The sequence below is a fragment of the Corapipo altera genome, unplaced genomic scaffold (genome assembly GCF_003945725.1).
Source record: "Corapipo altera isolate COAL_440 unplaced genomic scaffold, ASM394572v1 126, whole genome shotgun sequence".
NCBI lineage: Eukaryota > Metazoa > Chordata > Aves > Passeriformes > Pipridae > Corapipo > Corapipo altera.
In genome coordinates this window covers 2,725,008-2,743,045 of record NW_020884937.1, presented here as the reverse complement: position 1 = coordinate 2,743,045, position 18,038 = coordinate 2,725,008, and the positions used below count along the sequence as shown (strand labels likewise).

Genomic DNA, 18,038 nt, shown 5'->3' with positions numbered 1-18,038 from the left:
TTCAGCTGTTCCTCCATTTTTCCAAGAAGAAATGACCAGCAAGGAAGCAGTAGAAGGTGGAATGGCCACTTTTCAGTGTGAGCTCAGCAAGGCATCGGCCCCTGTGCAGTGGAAGAAGGGCCACCACGTCCTCACCTCGGGCAAGAAGCACAGCATGAGGCAGGAAGGCCGTGTTGTGGAGCTGGTGGTTCATGACTTGGACCTGGATGACAGTGGAGATTATACCTGTGTGTGTGGAGACAAGAGCACCACAGCTGCCTTAACAGTGCATGGTAAAGTAACCCTTGGGATGGTTCTCCAAGCCTTAGAACTCCCCAAGCCTCTGTTGTTATGATCTGTTCCCATTCCCTTTCTGTTTGCTTGGGTTTTCCTGTTCCTTTGGACTTTATGTGCTTCCTCCTTGTGTCATAATTGGGATAAGAGTTCCCTGTTGGTGTTTGTCCCCTTCAACTGCATTGGTTCCTCTCACTTTCTCAGTGTCCAGGGAATTTGGGGGAGATTTTCCATTGTGTCCCACTGACCTGCATCAGGGCTCAGCATTTCACCATCCATCCATCCATCCTCTCCCACAGGACTTTTGCTTTTTAAGGAATATTCACACTCTCTGTGGTACCCTTTTACTCTTCAGCACTGCCTCCAGAATTCAAGAGAGGCCTGAAGGACCTTGAGGCCGTGGAAGATGGCACAGCTGCTCTGCACTGTGAGCTGACTAAACCTGCTGTGGTGGAGTGGAAGAAAGGGCAGGAGGTGCTCAAGGCAAGCAGCAAGTATAAAATGAGTCAAGAAGGTGCTGTTGCAAAGCTGATTATCCGTGAGCTGGATGTGGAGGATGCTGGAGATTACACCTGTGTGTGTGGAGATCAGCAGACAACTGCCACTCTGACAGTCAATGGTAAAAACAAAGGAAAAAAGCCACAAGGTTTTCTGAAAATATAAATAAGAATGTGTATAAATAGTGTTGCTGAAGGAAAAGACCTGATTGTAAATAGTGAGGTGTGCAGGACAGCGTGGTTTTAAACAGTCTCAGAGACAGGCAGAAAATGGGAATTGCAGTGCAAAACAGTGCATTCTTCAGCATGTTACTGTCAGGATAATAATAATCTCTCCTGCAAGTGGCCTGCCCTAAGAGGGAATTTGAACTCCTAGAATTCCCTGCCTTAAGAGGGAATCTGAACTCTTGCAATTCCCTGCCCTTAGAGGGAGTCTGATCTCTCAAAATTCCCCACTTTAAGAGAGAATATGAACTCCTAAAATTCCCTGCCTTAAGAAGGAGTCTGAGCTCTTACAACTCCCTGCTGACCTTCAGAACACCTTCAGTGATCAGGGCAACGTGTTGGCTACATTTGGAGTAGGAAAACGATTGTGCCATTTTTAGATCACAGATTAGATTAAACTTCCATACACTTCATGGCAAAATGTAACTTCTTGAAATCCATCTCTTCTTGTTCTGTAGATGTTCCTATTTCATCTCTGGGGGAATAGCCTTGTACTTTGAGTGTAGGATATGGAGGTTTAGAGACATCAGCAAAACAAGCTCTTTTGGTGCTTTCATTTTCTTTCAATTCCCTCTTTCCCAAGCCCCAACTGCGGAATGTTGCAAGTCATTTTTTCTATTTTATAGCCCTACCAGCACTTTTTAAACAACAGCTCCAGGATGCCAAGGCAGAGGAAGGTGGTACAGCCACACTGAGGTGTGAGCTGACCAAACCCAAGGCTCCAGTGGAGTGGAGGAAAGGGGATGTCACCCTCTACCCTGGTTTGAAATACGAGATGAAGCAGCAGGGCTGCACTGCTGAACTGGCCATTTCTGACCTAGAACTGGATGATTCAGGAATATACACCTGTGACTCTGGACACCAGCAGACAACAGCTGTGGTGACTGTACATGGTAGGCACAGTGTTGACCCTTGGCTCAACAAATGTGGAGTGGAAGGAGGTTCTCTTGGTGTTCTCTACTTGCTTTGCTGCTGGTCCTTGCCAGAATAAATGTTCTTCTCTGGCACGACAAGTGGTCAGGTTAAAAAGGTTGTTCTTGCGGTATCTTGAGTGATTAATGAGCATCAAAGCTTATTAGAATCATAGAATGGCTTGGGTTGGAAAGGACCTCATAGATCACCTCATTCCAACCCCTTGCCATGGGCAGGGACACCTTCCACTAGACCAGGTTGCTCAGAGCCCCGTCCAACCTGGCCTTGGACATTGTCATGATGTCAAAATATGCTGAACTCTCCCCCCCTGAGTGCAGGGAGTGTGGCTGGGTATGGGAATGGCATAAGGGATGCCTAGTTAGATGTAATGTCTTATTAGAGTGATAAGAGAGGCAACAATTAGGGGATAAAGGATTTCTCTGACAGGTGACTGTGCTCTATTGTTACTGAAGGCTTTGAACTTCAGGTGTAAACATTCCTCCACCCCTTCTTCTACCATTCAGGGCAAGACCTTGCCTGAAATCCGAATTTCCTCTGTAATTTATCAGTTACTTTGTTTTGAATATCAATTTGATCACTATATATTTATACAAGCTCTATTTGGGTGAAACAATACTCTTTGCTTAGTATTGCAAACTCAGAGACCTCTCTTAAGGAACAAGGGTTTGTGTGAGAGAGAGCATGTCCCAGGGATCTTTGCCTAAAGCACCTGTACTTGCCATGGAGACACTTCCATGGGAAAGTCTGGCTCCTTCAGACCACAAACCAGACCACAAACCACTCTCTAAGACCAGGTCTTTCCTCACTTCACTGTCAGTCCTCAGCTCTTTGTTCACACAATGGTTCAAGAAAGATGCTGCCGAGACAGGGAGTTGCAGCCCGAGGATTACGGAATCATTTCTGGAGAATGACGGTAGGACTGTGTCCTTCTTGGGCTCAAACACTCTTGAAACGTTTCCCTCTCAAATTTTGCAGCACTGCCTGTCACGTTTAAGCAACCCCTGCAGAATCAGGAATCCGAGGAGGGAAGCACAGCCACGTTCTGCTGTGAGCTGTCGAAACCCAAAGCTGCTGTGGAGTGGAGGAAAGGAGGAGTGGAGCTGCAGCCCAGCCAGAAATATGAAATGAGGCAGAGGGAATGCCTGGTAGAGCTCTTGATACATAACCTCAAATTAGAAGATACAGGAGAGTACAGCTGTGACACTGGGGATGAGGAAACCAAGGCAGCTTTAAACGTGAAAGGTACGTGGGCTGAGCTGACTCCTAAAGCAGCAGATCCCATCCAACGTGCAAAGCAGCAGTTGCAGTGTGCATATTTTTAAGTACATTATTCTTTTTCTCTATAAATATTTTCCTTTTCACCTGACATACTGGGATTTAATTTTGTTCTAATGAGAATTGAAGAGGATGATACTTTGTTCTTCCGGTGCTGCATTTGAGTTTTGCGTTCTAATAGGAAATAATTTCCAGCTCTGTGGCTGACAAGAAATTAAAGAAAGAACAGTAATTTAACATAACATCTGCATATTTCACTTGACACGTTGTTTAAATATTTTAAAAAAGTATTTTCTTCCAAATCCTGTAAGAAGACAGACAACGACCTTCCTGATCTGTCAAGGCTGCTCACGGAGTTTTGAATTTCTAGCTCTTGAGATCACTGTTAGACCAACTGAAGGATAAATTCACTCAAAGAATTCAACCCTGGGAAGGATTTGAGTCAAGAAACAAAGGAAATGAAGGCAATAAATGTTATGGGTTCTTCTGATGTAGCAAGATCTAGTAGCTCCAGGCAAATTAGAAAACACGGATCCTGCCCAGGAATATCTCACTTGAAAAGCAGAGTATCTTCTCTGGAGTGTCAGTCTGTGTCAACCAGGACTTGACTCAGGCTTCAATAAAAGCTTCTTTTTTTGTCTCCTTTAGCTCTGCCAGTTCTTTTCAAAAAGCAGCTCAAAGATGAGGAGGCAGAAGAAGGAGCTGCAGTGAAATTCCAGTGTGAGCTGACGAAGGATAACGCAGCAGTGGAGTGGAGGAAAGGCACCGTGGAGCTCTTCCCCTGTGCCAAATATGACATTAAATTAAGTGGTCGCACGGCTGAACTTGTGATTCACAGTGTGGAGCCAGAGGATGCTTCTGATTACACGTGTGACACCGGAGACCAGCAGAGCACTGCAGTCCTCAGAGTGCATGGTTAGCGTTGTATCAGATTGGAACAGAGGAGAAAAGGCACTTGTGGAAATGTGTGAATGGTGTTATTTAATTTACTGGTGAATATGAGTCCTTCTAAAAGTTGAGAGATTGAGGAAAACTGGTGCCCAGACATAAACAGAGCACAGAGAAGTGGATCTTGTGGGAGAGGGTTCCTATTTCAGCCTGTAAAGCACAGTGTGCAGTGCACTGACAGCTTTCTCTGATGTGACAAAAGCAAGAAACTCTGAATTGTGGGGACTTTTATATTCTAATAGATCTTTATTTCTAGCACTTTGCATTCATTCCTGGCTCACTTGAATCAAAAACAAATCATGCATTGTTTAAAAAAGCATTTTATGTTTAACTATATTTAATCTATCCATGAAGACCCTGAGAATGTTGTGTTTAACCAAACCACAGATGATGTTTGTGATTGATCACAGAATTACAGCATGGCTAAAGTTAGGAGGGACCACAGCCGGTCATTTGGTCCAACCTTCCTGCTCAGGCAGGGCCATCCCAGCATCATCTGTGAAATGTCTGTGGTCATCCCAAACAGTTGGGTGGAACTTGTGGCTTTGATCTAAACCACAACCTTTCAAACTACATCCTCTGGCTGAACCTGACCCACGAAGCAGCCACAGGGTCAGCTCTGAGTGAGAGAGCCTGTGACTGCTTTCCATGTCTCACAGCAGGGTTTAGACAGAGGAACCACAAGCACTGAGATTCCAGTTCCCCCAGCTGCTCACACACACACACACAGGATATTCCCTTCTGGTTTCCACCCGTTGTCTGAGCAGATCCACGTCCTCTTGATTAAATGTCTGTTTATGCATCATCTGGAAAGACTCACTGGTGCTGGTCCAGAGTCTTGAAAAGATAACTGAGAAACCAGAAAGGAGTTTAAAGCTTTACATAATTTAGGTGTTGGAAATCATGAGTATTTCTATAAAAATTAAGAAATTTATGCCTGTTTTAATCAGAAAGTACCAGGTTTTGCTTAGTCAAAATCTTTCTGTGTGTGTAAGTTTTCAATCTCCAGAACAGGTGCATAAAAGGTTTGATGTGGATGCCCTTGACTTTAAGGGAAACATATCCGAGGAAGTTTCTGATCCTCTCTTTATCTGGATATATGCAGTATAAGTCTCTTTGTAGGCAAAAAAAAGGTGGTTTTATTATCATATAACCCCCTAATGCAAAACTGCCCCGGAGCATCAGAGCCTGGGCGCTTGTGCTGAGCTGTGCATTCCAGGGAACAGATCCCGTATTATTTATTTCTTCCTCACTTTTGCAGCCACCAAACCCCGGCTGAGGCAACAGCTGAAGAACGAAGAGGTGGAAGTGGGGGGGACAGCCAGGCTGCGCTGCGAGATCTCCATCAGCAAGGCAGAGGTGGAGTGGAGGAAGGACGGAGCTGTCCTGCACTCCAGCTCCAAGTACGAGATGTGGCAGGACGGGACCCTCCGGGAGCTCCGTGTTCACCGCCTGGAGCCTGGAGATGCCGGGGAATATTCCTGCAAGGCTGGGGATGAGACGACCTCTGCCAAACTGACAGTGAAAGGCAAGAACTGTTTGCTGGGGCAAGGAGGTTTTCTCTTCAGGAGACTAAGGTTTCACCACGTCATCATTATTACTGTGAAGAACGCAGGGCATAGGAAGGGTGTCCTAAAAAAAGTCTGGTGGTCAATGGATGCACCAAAGCAAAGATTGACGTGGTGGACAGGGGAGGATGAAGCAGCTGTGATTTGTGACTTATAGCTTGAAATATTTTCTTGACATCATATGCAGGGGGGTGAACAGATGGTCCATCCCCAGATTCCAGTCACACGGCAGCTGCATCTGGCCTTAATGCCATCACAGAGCTTGGACCACTAGTGTGGAACAAACACTGCCAGCATCTCTGTAGGCTGCTCCATGTTGTAGATCCTCTGCACATTACACCCAGCTGCACCATTTGTCGTGCAGATGGCCACCTCAGTTGTAGGAATATCTGCTGTGCTTGCTCACGTGAAGATTTCACTGCTTTTTTTGACGGTTGGACTCGACAATCTTAGAGGTGTTTTCCAACCTTAAGGATTCTATGATTCCTTTGGTATTCCCCAGTAGATTTGGGGTACATACAGGTTTGGGGGTATATTGGGGGGCTGTCTGTGTGATCTTTGCACAGATCTGCAGGAGTTCAGCTGGCTTAGAAGCAGGACTCAAGTCAACTGCGCTCACATTAATCCAGTGACTCCTGCTGAGAGGACAAAGCCATCCAGCTCCTCAAGACATTTGGAGCATCAGCATGGAGTAAATGCAATTCTGTTTGCAAAAATATGATAAAAAGGATCAGGTTTTAATGTTACTCTATGAAGATATCTAAGTTCAAGTGTAATAAATTTCAAAACCCTGATTTTGGCATCTGGCATTCATGCCTTGTTCACCCAATTAGCGTGTCAAACATTAAATTAAAAAATCAATATGTAATGTACCTCTGAGAAAGGACAAGCGATAAAACCAATATCTAAAAGTTAATTGCCCTTTTACCAAGTACACTGAAAGCAGAATTTGGGATGTGATTTGAGAGGCTGTGCTGTCTCCATCCTTGGGAGATACTTGAAGCTCAGCTGGACAAGATGCTGAGCAACCTGCTGTAAAAGCCGGCCCTGCCTTGAGCAGTGGTTGGACCAAGTGACCTCCAGAAGTCCCCTATAACCTGTTTTATTAACGATTCGATGATCTGATCCATGTTTTCCCGTCCACTCCCTGTTCCTGACTGTTTGCAGAGCCCGACGTGACCATCGTGAGCGGCCTGAAGGACATGGAGGTGTTCGAGGGGGACGACGTCACGTTCCGGTGCCAGGTTTCCCACGAGAACGCCAGGGATGTGGAATGGAAGCTGCAGGATGTCGCCCTGCAAAGCAACGAGATGAACGAGATCTCGGTGGAAAAAGGGAAGGTTCACACCCTGACCCTGAGGAAGGTGACTGAGCAGGACATTGGCACCGTCACCTTCCGGGTGGGATGTCACACGACCACGGCAGAGCTCATGGTGAAAGGTAAAGGCTCTGTGTGATGTGGGATGGGATCAGTGAGAACAACCGATGTTTTGCTTATGCTGACAGTAAATTCATGTCTGTAATTCACCCCTTTTCAGGTCATGTTAGTGCTTCAGAGCACACGTGATGTACTGGTGTGGTCTCATAGACTCCAGTCACCATGGATAGACAGTGAATATGTCAAGAGGGTCCTGAAGCTGACTGATTCCTAAAGAAACTCCTGTGTTTGCCTTAGTAGTTGGATTGAAAAACCTGGAATTTTCACTGTTTCCATTCTCCCTTTTAGAAACATAGAATGGTTTGGGTTTGAAGGGACCTTTAAAGGCCGTCTAGCCCAACCCTCCTGCATTGAGCAGGGACATCTTCATCAGATCACATTGCTCAGATCTTTTTTTTCCTTCTTTGGTGTCTTTCTTTCTCCAAACTTTATTTATTTGGAAAAATTCTCCACCCAACATCCTTCTCTTTGATGCTTGTTTTAACCCCTCAGTAGAAATTGAAGTTTGGTCTTGTTTTTTTTTTTTTTTTTAATAATGCTTAACCATTCAGCTGTGGATTTAACACCACAGGGAAAAGAGACGAAGATGCCTGGAAATGCCTTTGCTGTGTTTGTAATTTCAGTGCCACCTCCAGTATTTAAGGAGAAACTGCAGAGCCTGGAACTGCAGGAGGAAGACACAGCCGTGCTCAGCTGCCAGGTCTCCCAGCCCAACGCTCAGGTGAAGTGGAAGAAGGGCACTCAGGTGATCTCCTCGAGCTCCAAGTATGAAATCAGGCAGGAAGGAACAGTCCACACCTTAAAGATTTTTCACTTAAACCCAGAAGACTCTGGCAAATACACCTGTGATAATGGAAACGAACAAACGACGGCCACTGTGACTGTTAAAGGTGAGTTGTTTTAAGATGAGAAACTTGCTTCACTTCCTCAGTTTGGCTCTACTAAGAGGGCTCTATCGACTCTCCTTGACTTTAGATAGATGTCCTTTGCTGGCATAAAGCAGCTGAGACCTTTTGCTCTCAGAGATTAGGTCCTGTGGTGTCCTGAGTAAAGAAAATGGAGGGACCCAAAGTGCAGCAACTACTTCCACGATCTGAGACCCAAGGGCCTCTTTCTGGTCACTCAGAAAACCAAGGCTGGAGCTAAGATTAGAATAAGACCATTTTTGATGTCTCAGCATCCCTTGAGCTGTAGTTCTACCTCAGAAAATGATGCTCAAGCATGACAGTGTTCCAACTTGGGCACTCAGCTCCAGTTGACAAGCAGCATTTCTAGTCCCAAAGATCTGAAAGTAGGTATAATGTGGCAATATATCAGTTTTTCCAAATCTAGTCTGATATAAATACAGCGCTAAGGTGACTTTTCTGAGATACCAGATCAGCAGAAGCAAAGAGGATCCAGAGTGTTATTGTGAATTACTGTCTTTTGGAATATCCCTTGAGGATTCTCCCGTTAAGGACACTCACCTGCCTGCTATCACACTAATGCCAGGATTTGGTGAGACCAGAATATCAGTGCTCTGAGCAGATCCTCTGGTGGTGGTTGCCTGTTTGTGTCTCTGTGTGTGGTCTCAGCCACTCCAGCACTCCTTGAAAAAAATTACAAACCCAGGAAGCTGAGGAAGGCTCTACAGTCACCCTCCAGCCTTGATCCAGTCGTTCCCCATCCATCCCACAAAATACACCATCCATTCCTACATCACCTATAGGGACCTTCAGATCTCTCCTTTTATAAGTGTCTGACGCCCAGTTCCTGTGAATTCCCTCTGATTCCTGGAGCCCAACCTCCTCCCCTTGTAAATAACAACTCATAAACGTGGAGCCACTGAGGTAATTCCAGGCAACTGTACCCAAGGAGCTAAACATGTGGGACATCATAAATCAACCCATCAAAACTCCATCATGACCCATCAGTGACAATATCAGTGCAGAGGCTTCCAGGGTTCATTTCTCTGCTGGGTCCAGTTTTCAAACAAGGGACATTATGTAAAGATGTTTCTCCTAGATACCTAAGAACTTAGGCCAGGAGTTGTGGCTTTGGTACCCATCTGGAGAGACGTGCACTTAGATTCTCAAGACTCTGTGTCCATGATCATTCCAGAAGGAGCATAATCTTAGAGGTGCTTGGTCTGTGCAGTGTCCAGTGACTCTCCAGGAGTGCAGAGTTCTTAAAGCTCCTGGAAACCCAGCACTTTCTGTCATTCCTTGTTTCAGTTTTAAAGTAATTTTGGAATTGAGTTTGAACCATATTTGGAATGGCACCAGAGTTTCATTTAACACAAGTCTTAGTGACACAAGCATTGAAACATAATTTTTCCCCTCTGATTTCTCCTGGTTCAGCTTTGCCTGTAACCTTCACACAACCACTGCAGAACCAACAGGCTGAAGAAGGTGGCACCATCACTTTGAGCTGTGAGGTGTCGAGACCAAACACCACAGTGCAGTGGAAGAAGGGTGGGACTGTGCTGAGGCCAAGTGACAAATTCAAGATGCGTCAGGCCGGGCCCGTGGCTGAGCTGACCATCCACAACCTGAGCAGAGCTGATGCCGGGGAATACACCTGTGACACAGGGGACCAGCAAACCACAGCTGTGGTGCACCTGAAAGGTGGGGCTTTGGGTGTGGGAGAGCTGAGCAGGGCTTGGTGTCACAGCAGGGGCGTGTTTATTTAATAATCTGGCAGCTAAACGTTTTCCCCAAACTGAATCGTGGGGATGTCAGAGATGAGTGATTTCAGAGGGGTGTAAGAACTGGGTCAGTTATCTCTGGGGAATGGGAAATGGGTCTTTAGTCACTGATTACGATCATGGCACCCACTGAAATTTGTTGACAGTGCTTTCCCAATATATAGATTGAATTATAAATATATATTTTATGCATTCCTTATCACAGAATCACAGAATATTCTGAGTTGGAAGGGACCCAGAAGTCCAGCTCTTAAGTGAATGGCTCATAGAGGGATCAAATGCATGACCTTGATGTTATTAGCACCATGTTCTGACCAACTGAGCTAATCTCAGGGTCCTTATATATTTATTATATGCATAATACAGTATAAGATGCATACTTTTTAGACTATATGTGCATAATATATATGCACACATACATAAATCATGGATCTGGAAGGTTGTAACATGTTACTACATGACTGTGCACCTACATTTCCATGAATTTAGAATCATAGAGCCACAGAATGGTTTGGGTTGGAAGGAACCTTGAAGAACATTTAATTCCAACACCCCTGCCATGGGTAGGGATGCCACCCACTAGATCAGGTTGCTCAGGGCCCCATCCAGCCTTTCCTTGAACACTTCCATGGATGGGGCAGCCACAGCTTCTCTGGGTAACCTGTACCAGGGCCTCCCCACCCTCACAGGGAAGAATTTCTTTCTAACATCTAATCTAAACCTGTCCTCTTTTGGTTTAAAACCATTGCCCCTTGTCCCGTTACTACCTGCCCGTGTAGAAAGTCCCTCTCCCTCCTTTTTATGAGCCCCCTTAAGGTCTTGGAAGGCAATGAGGTCTCCCCAAAGCCTTCTCTTCTCCAGGCTGAACACCACCAGATTTAGTATTTAGGGCTTAAAATAACAATAGCATAGTCCTGTCAAGGAAGAGCAGAAGGAAATGTTTAACCCAGGAAGCATCACTTGAAAGTAGATACCAAACTCTGTTGACCTTTCCATAAAGAACCAGCAGTGACCATAGTGGAGATGCTGAAGGACGTCACCTCGTACGAAGGGGAGGACGCGGTGTTCGAGTGCAGGCTGTCCCGGGAAACAACTCAGGATGCCAAGTGGTTCCTGGGGGATGTGCCCCTGCAGTCCAACGAGATGAATGAGATCAGAGTCCAGGGGACACGTCACAGTCTGATCCTGAGGAAGGTGACCCTGGAAGACTGCGGGTCCATCAGCTTCAAAGTCGGGGAGCACACGTCGGCAGCACAGCTGAAGGTCCAAGGTGAGCAACGCCCCAGGGAGAGGGACTGGGGAGGTGCTGGTACACTTGCTTTGGCTTCTGGAGAGGTATATTTGGGATTAGGGGTCCTTGGAAATTTTGGGATATCCTGCTAACCTAATTTAGGCATTTAAGAGTTAGATATGTACATCTGAGCTGGTCATTTCGGTAATTTTTATTGTCCGTGGATGAAGATTAATATTAACATCCTTTGGAGACCATCCAGCTAAGCAGCCAATCATATGTCAGAATCAACGCTGAAAGATGTCAATAATATACTCTGAATTAATCTTCTACTCATGATGTTTTTAGATCATATTTACTGAAAAAAATGTCTGAAAATTTAAAAAAAACCTTTCTATTAAGTCACATAAAATGATTTGGAAAGATGATCCATGGCAATATTGTAGGTTCCTCTCTGATCTGATTCAAAATATAACCACAGACCCCCAGCTCTGACCTGGGGGAGACATGGATCAGGCTGTTGCAGAACTGATGGTTCCCTCTTCCCCACAGCTGCTCCGGTCATCTTTGTGAAGGCGCTCCAGAACCTGGAGCTGCAGGAGGGTGGCACAGCTCACCTGTCCTGCGAGGTGTCCAAGCCTGACGTCCCCGTGGAGTGGAAGAAAGGCACGTCTGTGATCCACTCCAGCCAGAAGTGCAGCATCAAGCAGGAGGGGAAGGTGCACACGCTGGTGATCCGCGATCTGAACCGTGCAGACGCGGGCGAGTACAGCTGCCAGACGGCTGACGGGAGGACCGTGGCCAAGCTGGAGGTTAAAGGTATGGTTTCCTCTCCGTTCAGCAGCGGTGAAAAGAGGACACATCAATTTTCGGAGCTCTCTAGTGCAAGAGAGATAATGATTAGTGGAGCAAGTGCAACAGAGGCTGACAAGATTCTCAGGGGGCCGGAGAAAGTGAAATAGGGGGGACAAACTTTTTAGTGGGGCCTGTTATGATAAGAAAAAAGGTGATGGATATAAACTAAAAGAGGGGCAATTTAGATTAGATATAAGAAAGATGTTTTTCACAATGAGGGTGGTGAGGCCCTGGCACAGGTTGCCCAGAGAAGCTGTGGCTGCCCCTGGATCCCTGGAAGTGTCCAAGGTCAGGTTGGATGGGGCTTGGAGCAGCCTGGTCTAGTGGAAGGTGTCCCTGCCCATGGCAGGGGTTTGGAATGGGTTGGTCTTTAAGGTCCCTTCCAATTTAAACCATTCTAGGATTCTAAGTAAAAAGAGAGGTAAGGGTGGCTGCATTTGTTAAGAGTGGGGAAGATAAGGTTGAAGGGGGAACTTCTTTGCTGTTGGTAGCTTCTTAATGGAGGCCTGCAGAGGAAAGAGAGAATTTTCTTGGAATGCTCAGTAAAGAGATGACAGGCAACAATTGAAAGCTGCAGTAAAAGAAATTACAGTTAGAAAAAAAACAACCTTTCACAATGGTGGTCAGACATTGGAACACAGATCCAGAGGGGTGGAGGAACCTCCATCCATGGAGGATCTCCAGAGGTCCCTTCAGCCTTAATTATTCTGTAATTGATCCCTGGCTGCATGATCTGATGCCTCAGGTCTGCAGGTGTGTGTTCTTTGAATGATTCTGTGATTTTTATTTCAAGGATGAAAAGCTACCTGGCCTTCTGAAATAATTACTGAAATTAGTTGGGAATTCTTTGTGAAAAGAAGACTGGGATATGGGGACAGAAATGTAGCTCCTATAGAACTCAATTTTTTCCTGCTGATTAACTCCCCTTCCTCCTCCTCCTCCTCTGTCTAGCTCAGGCCTAGTCATCCCTGTTCCTGGCAGCTCCCCTTAGGTAAATGCAGCCAGAATCATGTGTGAACTTCATGAATGGCACTATCAGTACCTTAAAAATCAAACATTCCTATTTTTTCTATTTTTGCTTCACCCATATTTTTTTTTTCCCTCTTTGCACCATTCCCCCCCTCTCAAGGCCTCCCTGTGCTGTTCAAGCACTGGCTGAAGAACGAGGAGGTGGAGGAAGGTCGCACGGCCCTGTTGTTCTGTGAGCTGACAAAGCCCAACGCACACGTGGAGTGGAGGAAAGGGGACACTGTTCTGCAGACAGGTGACAAGTACGAGATCCGGCAGGAGGGGACGCGTGTGGAGCTCCTCATCTACGATGCTGAGGCTCAGGATGCTGGGGAGTACACGTGTGACTCGGGGGATCAGCAGACCACGGCATCGCTGCAAGTCAAAGGTAGGAGAAGGATTTTTTGGAGGCAGGGAAGTCGTGGCTGTGGCTGTTCTCCACAGGGGTGATCATGGAATCATCTGGGGAAGGCTGGACGGGGCTCTGAGCAACCTGGTCTAGTAGATGGTTTCCTGCCCATGGCGTTGGAATGAGATGATCTTTAAGGTCCCTTCCAAGCCAAACCATTCTGTGATTTAGGTTGGAAAAGACCTCTATTGAGTTAACCCAACCATTAACCCAACACTGCCAAGTCCACCACTAAACCATGTCCCCAAGTGCCCAATCTACACAGAAGTTTTGTTGCTGAATTGCCATCAACACTCTGTATCTCTGAGTTACAACTGCAGGAAAAGGTTTGATTCACAATCTGCCCTTCAGAGATGAATTTATTCCCTTTTAAATCCAGTTCTAATTCTGCAGTTGCAGTTTTCATCTCGCTGTGACAGCTGGGGAGCAAAACTGCAGCTGCTGGTAAGGAAGGGTATATACAAGAGCAGTCAGAAAATTTACCTACTACCTGACAATAAAACAAGGATATTTCACCATATCTAGAATAAACTCACTTTAAATGGAGCCCTTGTACCTATTACTGCCTGAGCAACCCAACAATTGTGGCTCTTGGCCTTTTTCTAGTGGCTTTGTTTCGGGATTTTATACTAAGAGTTCTGTGTCTTTTGGCTTGAACATCAAGACCATATTTTTAGATCTTGGGTTTGGTCACCATAACCCACTCCTGCTCACTGTGAGATTTCAATGACTAAATGCCCAAAGTCTTATGTCCCAGCTGAAGGAACAGGGTTTTTTTTAAAACCTGGAGTAAAGCAGGCTCAGGGGAGATGTTATCACTCTCTACAACTACATGAAAGGATGTTGTCATGAGGTAGAGGTTGGTCTCTTCTCCCAAGTGAAAAGCAATAAGACAAGAGGAAATGGGCCCAAGTTGCACCAGGGGGCGTTTAGACTGGAACTAAGGAAAAAATTCTTCACTGGAAGGGTGGTCAGACATTGGAACAGGCTGCCCAGGGAAGAGGTGGATTCATCATCCCTAGAAATATTTAAAAGACGTGTTGATGTGGCACTTGGGACATTGGTTTAGGAGTGGCCTCGACAGTGCTGGGTTAATGGTTGGACTCGAAGATCTTAAAGGTCTTTTCCAACCTAAATGATTCCTGTTCTCAGTGCTGTGATTAGTACTGTTGTGCCTCTGTCTGCTTATACTGAAAATAGTGGCTATGCCCATGTGGAGACCTTTAGAGCCCCCGTGACCTCTAAAAACCCTTTATGGAGCAGCAGTGGACACCCTCCCAGGATCAGCAGCTGATCCCATGAGCGTCTGGCTGTGGCACAGCTCAGGGTGTGGCTCAGAACGAGGGGAGCAGCCAAACTGGAGAAGTTACAAGCGAGTTCCTCACCTCTGAGAGCTGTCACTGATGCAGTTGCTTCTCCACCACAGTACTGCCAGTGCTGTTTAACAAAGAGCTGAGAAACGTAGAGACTGAAGAAGGGGGAACGGCTGTTTTGCACTGTGAGATCTCCAGGCCGGACGCCCCCGTTGAGTGGAGGAAAGGAGGGGTGGTCATTGAGCCCAGTGACAAGTACGAGATGAAGCTGAAGGGCAGCATAGCTGAGCTGATCATCCATGGTGTAGAGCCTGATGACTGTGGGGATTATACCTGCAGCACTGGATACGAGATAACCACAGGTTCTGTGTACGTGCAAGGTAAGGGGAAGCGTGGTGGAAATGCTCCCGTTTGGCTGCCTGGATTTCTTGCTCCAAAGTCTTTGAGAGTAACTGGACAAAATGGTCTCAGATGCAAACAGCTGAAAGGCCATTCATTTCTTTCCTGATTCCAGTGAAGGTATAAACACTGACCTCCAGGCTGGGGTTGGACCAATGTTTTTAAGTTAAACTAGTTCAAAGTGCTGTGCACTGTAACAGATGGTGGTACTGCTGAAAAACTGCTTGCTTGGAGCAGTGGTCGTAAAAAATACTGACATTCTTGTTATAACTGATTTCAGCCTCTATCGTTGTTATTCTTATTACTCTTTTAAAGCACTCAAGTGAACATTTAAATCTTAAGTAACATCTCTGCCTCCCGCCTCCTACAATGCCACTGCAGATGGCTGCAATGCACAGGCATGACCTGGTCATGGAGTGGAGTTTCCTCCCAATGAAATGGTGTTTGCAGAGACACACACTGCTCCTGCAAGCAGGTGGAGGATGGAAGGTGGTTTCTAACTCCTTTCAAGAAAATTTTAGCTCTTTTTTATTTTTTCCCCCTGGAAAAGCGCTACAAGTTTAACTCTCCAAGGATGACTCACACTTGTGTTAGTTCTGCAGGGAACCACATGTGTGTGTGTGTGTGTTTATGCTCTTGTTTTCCTTTGGCACCTTCTCTTGCTCTGTCGTGCAGAAGAAGCAGCAGTGGTAGTTTCTGGTTTAAGGAACACAGACGTCTTTGTGGGCGAGTCAGCCACGTTCACCTGCGAGCTCTCGCACCCGGGCGTGAGGAACGTGCAGTGGTGGCTCGATGGGACCCCCCTCCACAACAACCTGGTGACTGAAATCTCTGAGCAGGACGGGAGGATCCACACTCTGACCCTAAATGATGTGGCCTGCCACGACTCAGGCACTGTCACCTTCAGAGCTGGGTCCCTTATATCTTCAGCTAAATTATTAGTCAAAGGTATTTCCTTGTTGGAAAGAAACACACGGCCACCTCTGGACCTGCTCCATGTGCTGGTGCTTCTGCCTTCCAGGCTACCCTTACTAAACCCCTTCACAGCTCTTCTGTGCCCTGCAACCCTCCACTTCTGCAAGTCACCAATACCCAACCCAGAAGTCTTACAGGTACAACCACATCGATTTTTGAAGTGGTTCAGGTGAGGGTTGCAGTCTCAGGGCTGCTTCTTTCACCTGATGTCAAAGAAGAGATGAACATAAACAACTGTAAAAGCACCTGACTTTGTATCCCCACTTCAACTTTTTTGAATAATACCCCAAAATCTTATGGAGCTGGTAATTCACAAAATTATCACAGTCAGGCTACTGCTGCTCAGCTCATCCTGTTCCCAGCACAAGACTTTGGGCTGTTCCTGGAAAGCAAATGATGTATGACATTGCAGGAACACAGTGACAAAATGAGCCTAGTTTGTTGAATGGTCATCACTGCCCTAGCAGAGCTTTCTGGCCTGTTAAATAACTATTTTTCTCATTTGGTAAGGGTAGCCACAAGCTGCAAATAACACCGAGCTCCAGACTTGATAAAGCAAGTTCCCTCCTAGTCAGTCCTTTTACAGACATGGGGAAAAGCTGCTATTTTTCAGACAAAATTAATGCTTGTTCTTTGCTTGGAGAAGGGATTTGTATGTACAGAGATATAAAGGGTTAAAAGATCCTTATTTAAATCTACCCCAACAGAAGCAATCCACAATTTGGAATTGTAGTCAGTGGTTGATGTCTCCTCTGTATAAAGAGTCCCTTGTACATTCAGAAAACTTGAGTCTCTATGAAGATAAAATGCCAAAGCACTTCTTCCTGATCTCAGAATGGTGCAGCAACAACAGAGTGTGCAAACCCCACACATCCTGTGTCTGCTTGTATCAATCTGAATTTCAGGTTTTCAGAGACAGAACCTGGTTATGAGCTCTCTAGGGAAGAAATGCCAGTGGGCCTAATACGTAAATTAAAAATAAATGCATCACTAGGTGTCCTGCTCAGTCAAATAAAAGGCTCCTGAGAAGTTTCCGTTTCACAGAATCACAGTATATTTGATGTTGGAAGGGACATTTGGAGATCATCTAGAGATGCTAGTACACAGAGGAATGGGGATATTTTTTGCTTCTCTGAAGGAAAGATTTCTTTATTGTGAGCCTGAATCACAGTAGTATTTAATTATAATTGTATTAACAGACAATTTCAGGCACTTTTTGTGCCTCGTTCTCCTGCCTTAAGGCATGCTGGTAACTGGATATATTCCATAATAACTGAGGTCTTGGCTCTTCTTATTGGGCCTCTACCATATCATTGCCCTACAACTGCACTTGTTCAGTGGCCCAGTGTGACAACATCTTCATGTATGGGAGGGGGGGAGAATGGGAAAGGGTGAAGGAGCTGCTGCCTCCTTCTGACTCCTTTGGGCGGGTGAGAATTACAGGTCCTGGTGCCTACATTGGCTCCCAAGTCCCAGGGAGCTTTCTGCCATTCTGCACAGGTGAATAGGGACACCAAAGTCCTTTCCCAGCAGTGGCAAAGAGGGAAGGGGCAGTGGAACCAGGACACTTCCCTTCTCCAGTGCCACAGGTGATATTTGCTGTGAGAGATCTTATGAAGGGAGATGGTGTTGTGCTCCCCATCTGCACAGATCCCTTCTTGCTTCTTCAGTCCTGGTGTCACCAAAACATCTCCATGGTCTTCCATCAAGGCCTCCTCTCCATAAACACACCTGCAGACATAGGGAGTGGCAGAGGGAACCCCAGGGAGCAGGATCAAGCTTGGCTACAAAGTTCCCAAAAGATGTTTGCAAAACTGCCTTTGCTTCCCAAGGTCTGCTTGTAGCATCCCAAATCCTCAACTTGATGCACCGGTTTTGGGAGGAGCATTCCCAGACTGAGGTTCTGTGTAGTTTATTATCTCTGGCTTGTGAGCAGAACAACTATTTGAAAGATAAGGGCATACCAAAGAATCATAGAATGTCCTGGGTTGGAAGGGATCCACAA

At 46.0% G+C, this 18,038-nt stretch overlaps 1 protein-coding gene across 1 annotated transcript in view; it reads left to right on the top strand.

Annotated features, from left to right (window-relative positions):
• OBSCN (obscurin, cytoskeletal calmodulin and titin-interacting RhoGEF) overlaps positions 1 to 18,038 on the top strand; it is a 183,390-nt gene that overhangs the window by 90,566 nt on the left and 74,786 nt on the right. The window contains exons 49-62 of the mRNA XM_027660600.1: positions 6 to 272; positions 629 to 892; positions 1,622 to 1,888; positions 2,904 to 3,170; positions 3,852 to 4,118; positions 5,413 to 5,679; positions 6,887 to 7,159; positions 7,781 to 8,047; positions 9,497 to 9,763; positions 10,844 to 11,113; positions 11,627 to 11,893; positions 13,059 to 13,325; positions 14,773 to 15,039; positions 15,734 to 16,006. Coding sequence (XP_027516401.1) covers positions 6 to 272; positions 629 to 892; positions 1,622 to 1,888; positions 2,904 to 3,170; positions 3,852 to 4,118; positions 5,413 to 5,679; positions 6,887 to 7,159; positions 7,781 to 8,047; positions 9,497 to 9,763; positions 10,844 to 11,113; positions 11,627 to 11,893; positions 13,059 to 13,325; positions 14,773 to 15,039; positions 15,734 to 16,006 — 3,750 coding nt within the window. The remainder of the gene's footprint in view (positions 1 to 5; positions 273 to 628; positions 893 to 1,621; positions 1,889 to 2,903; positions 3,171 to 3,851; positions 4,119 to 5,412; positions 5,680 to 6,886; positions 7,160 to 7,780; positions 8,048 to 9,496; positions 9,764 to 10,843; positions 11,114 to 11,626; positions 11,894 to 13,058; positions 13,326 to 14,772; positions 15,040 to 15,733; positions 16,007 to 18,038) is intronic.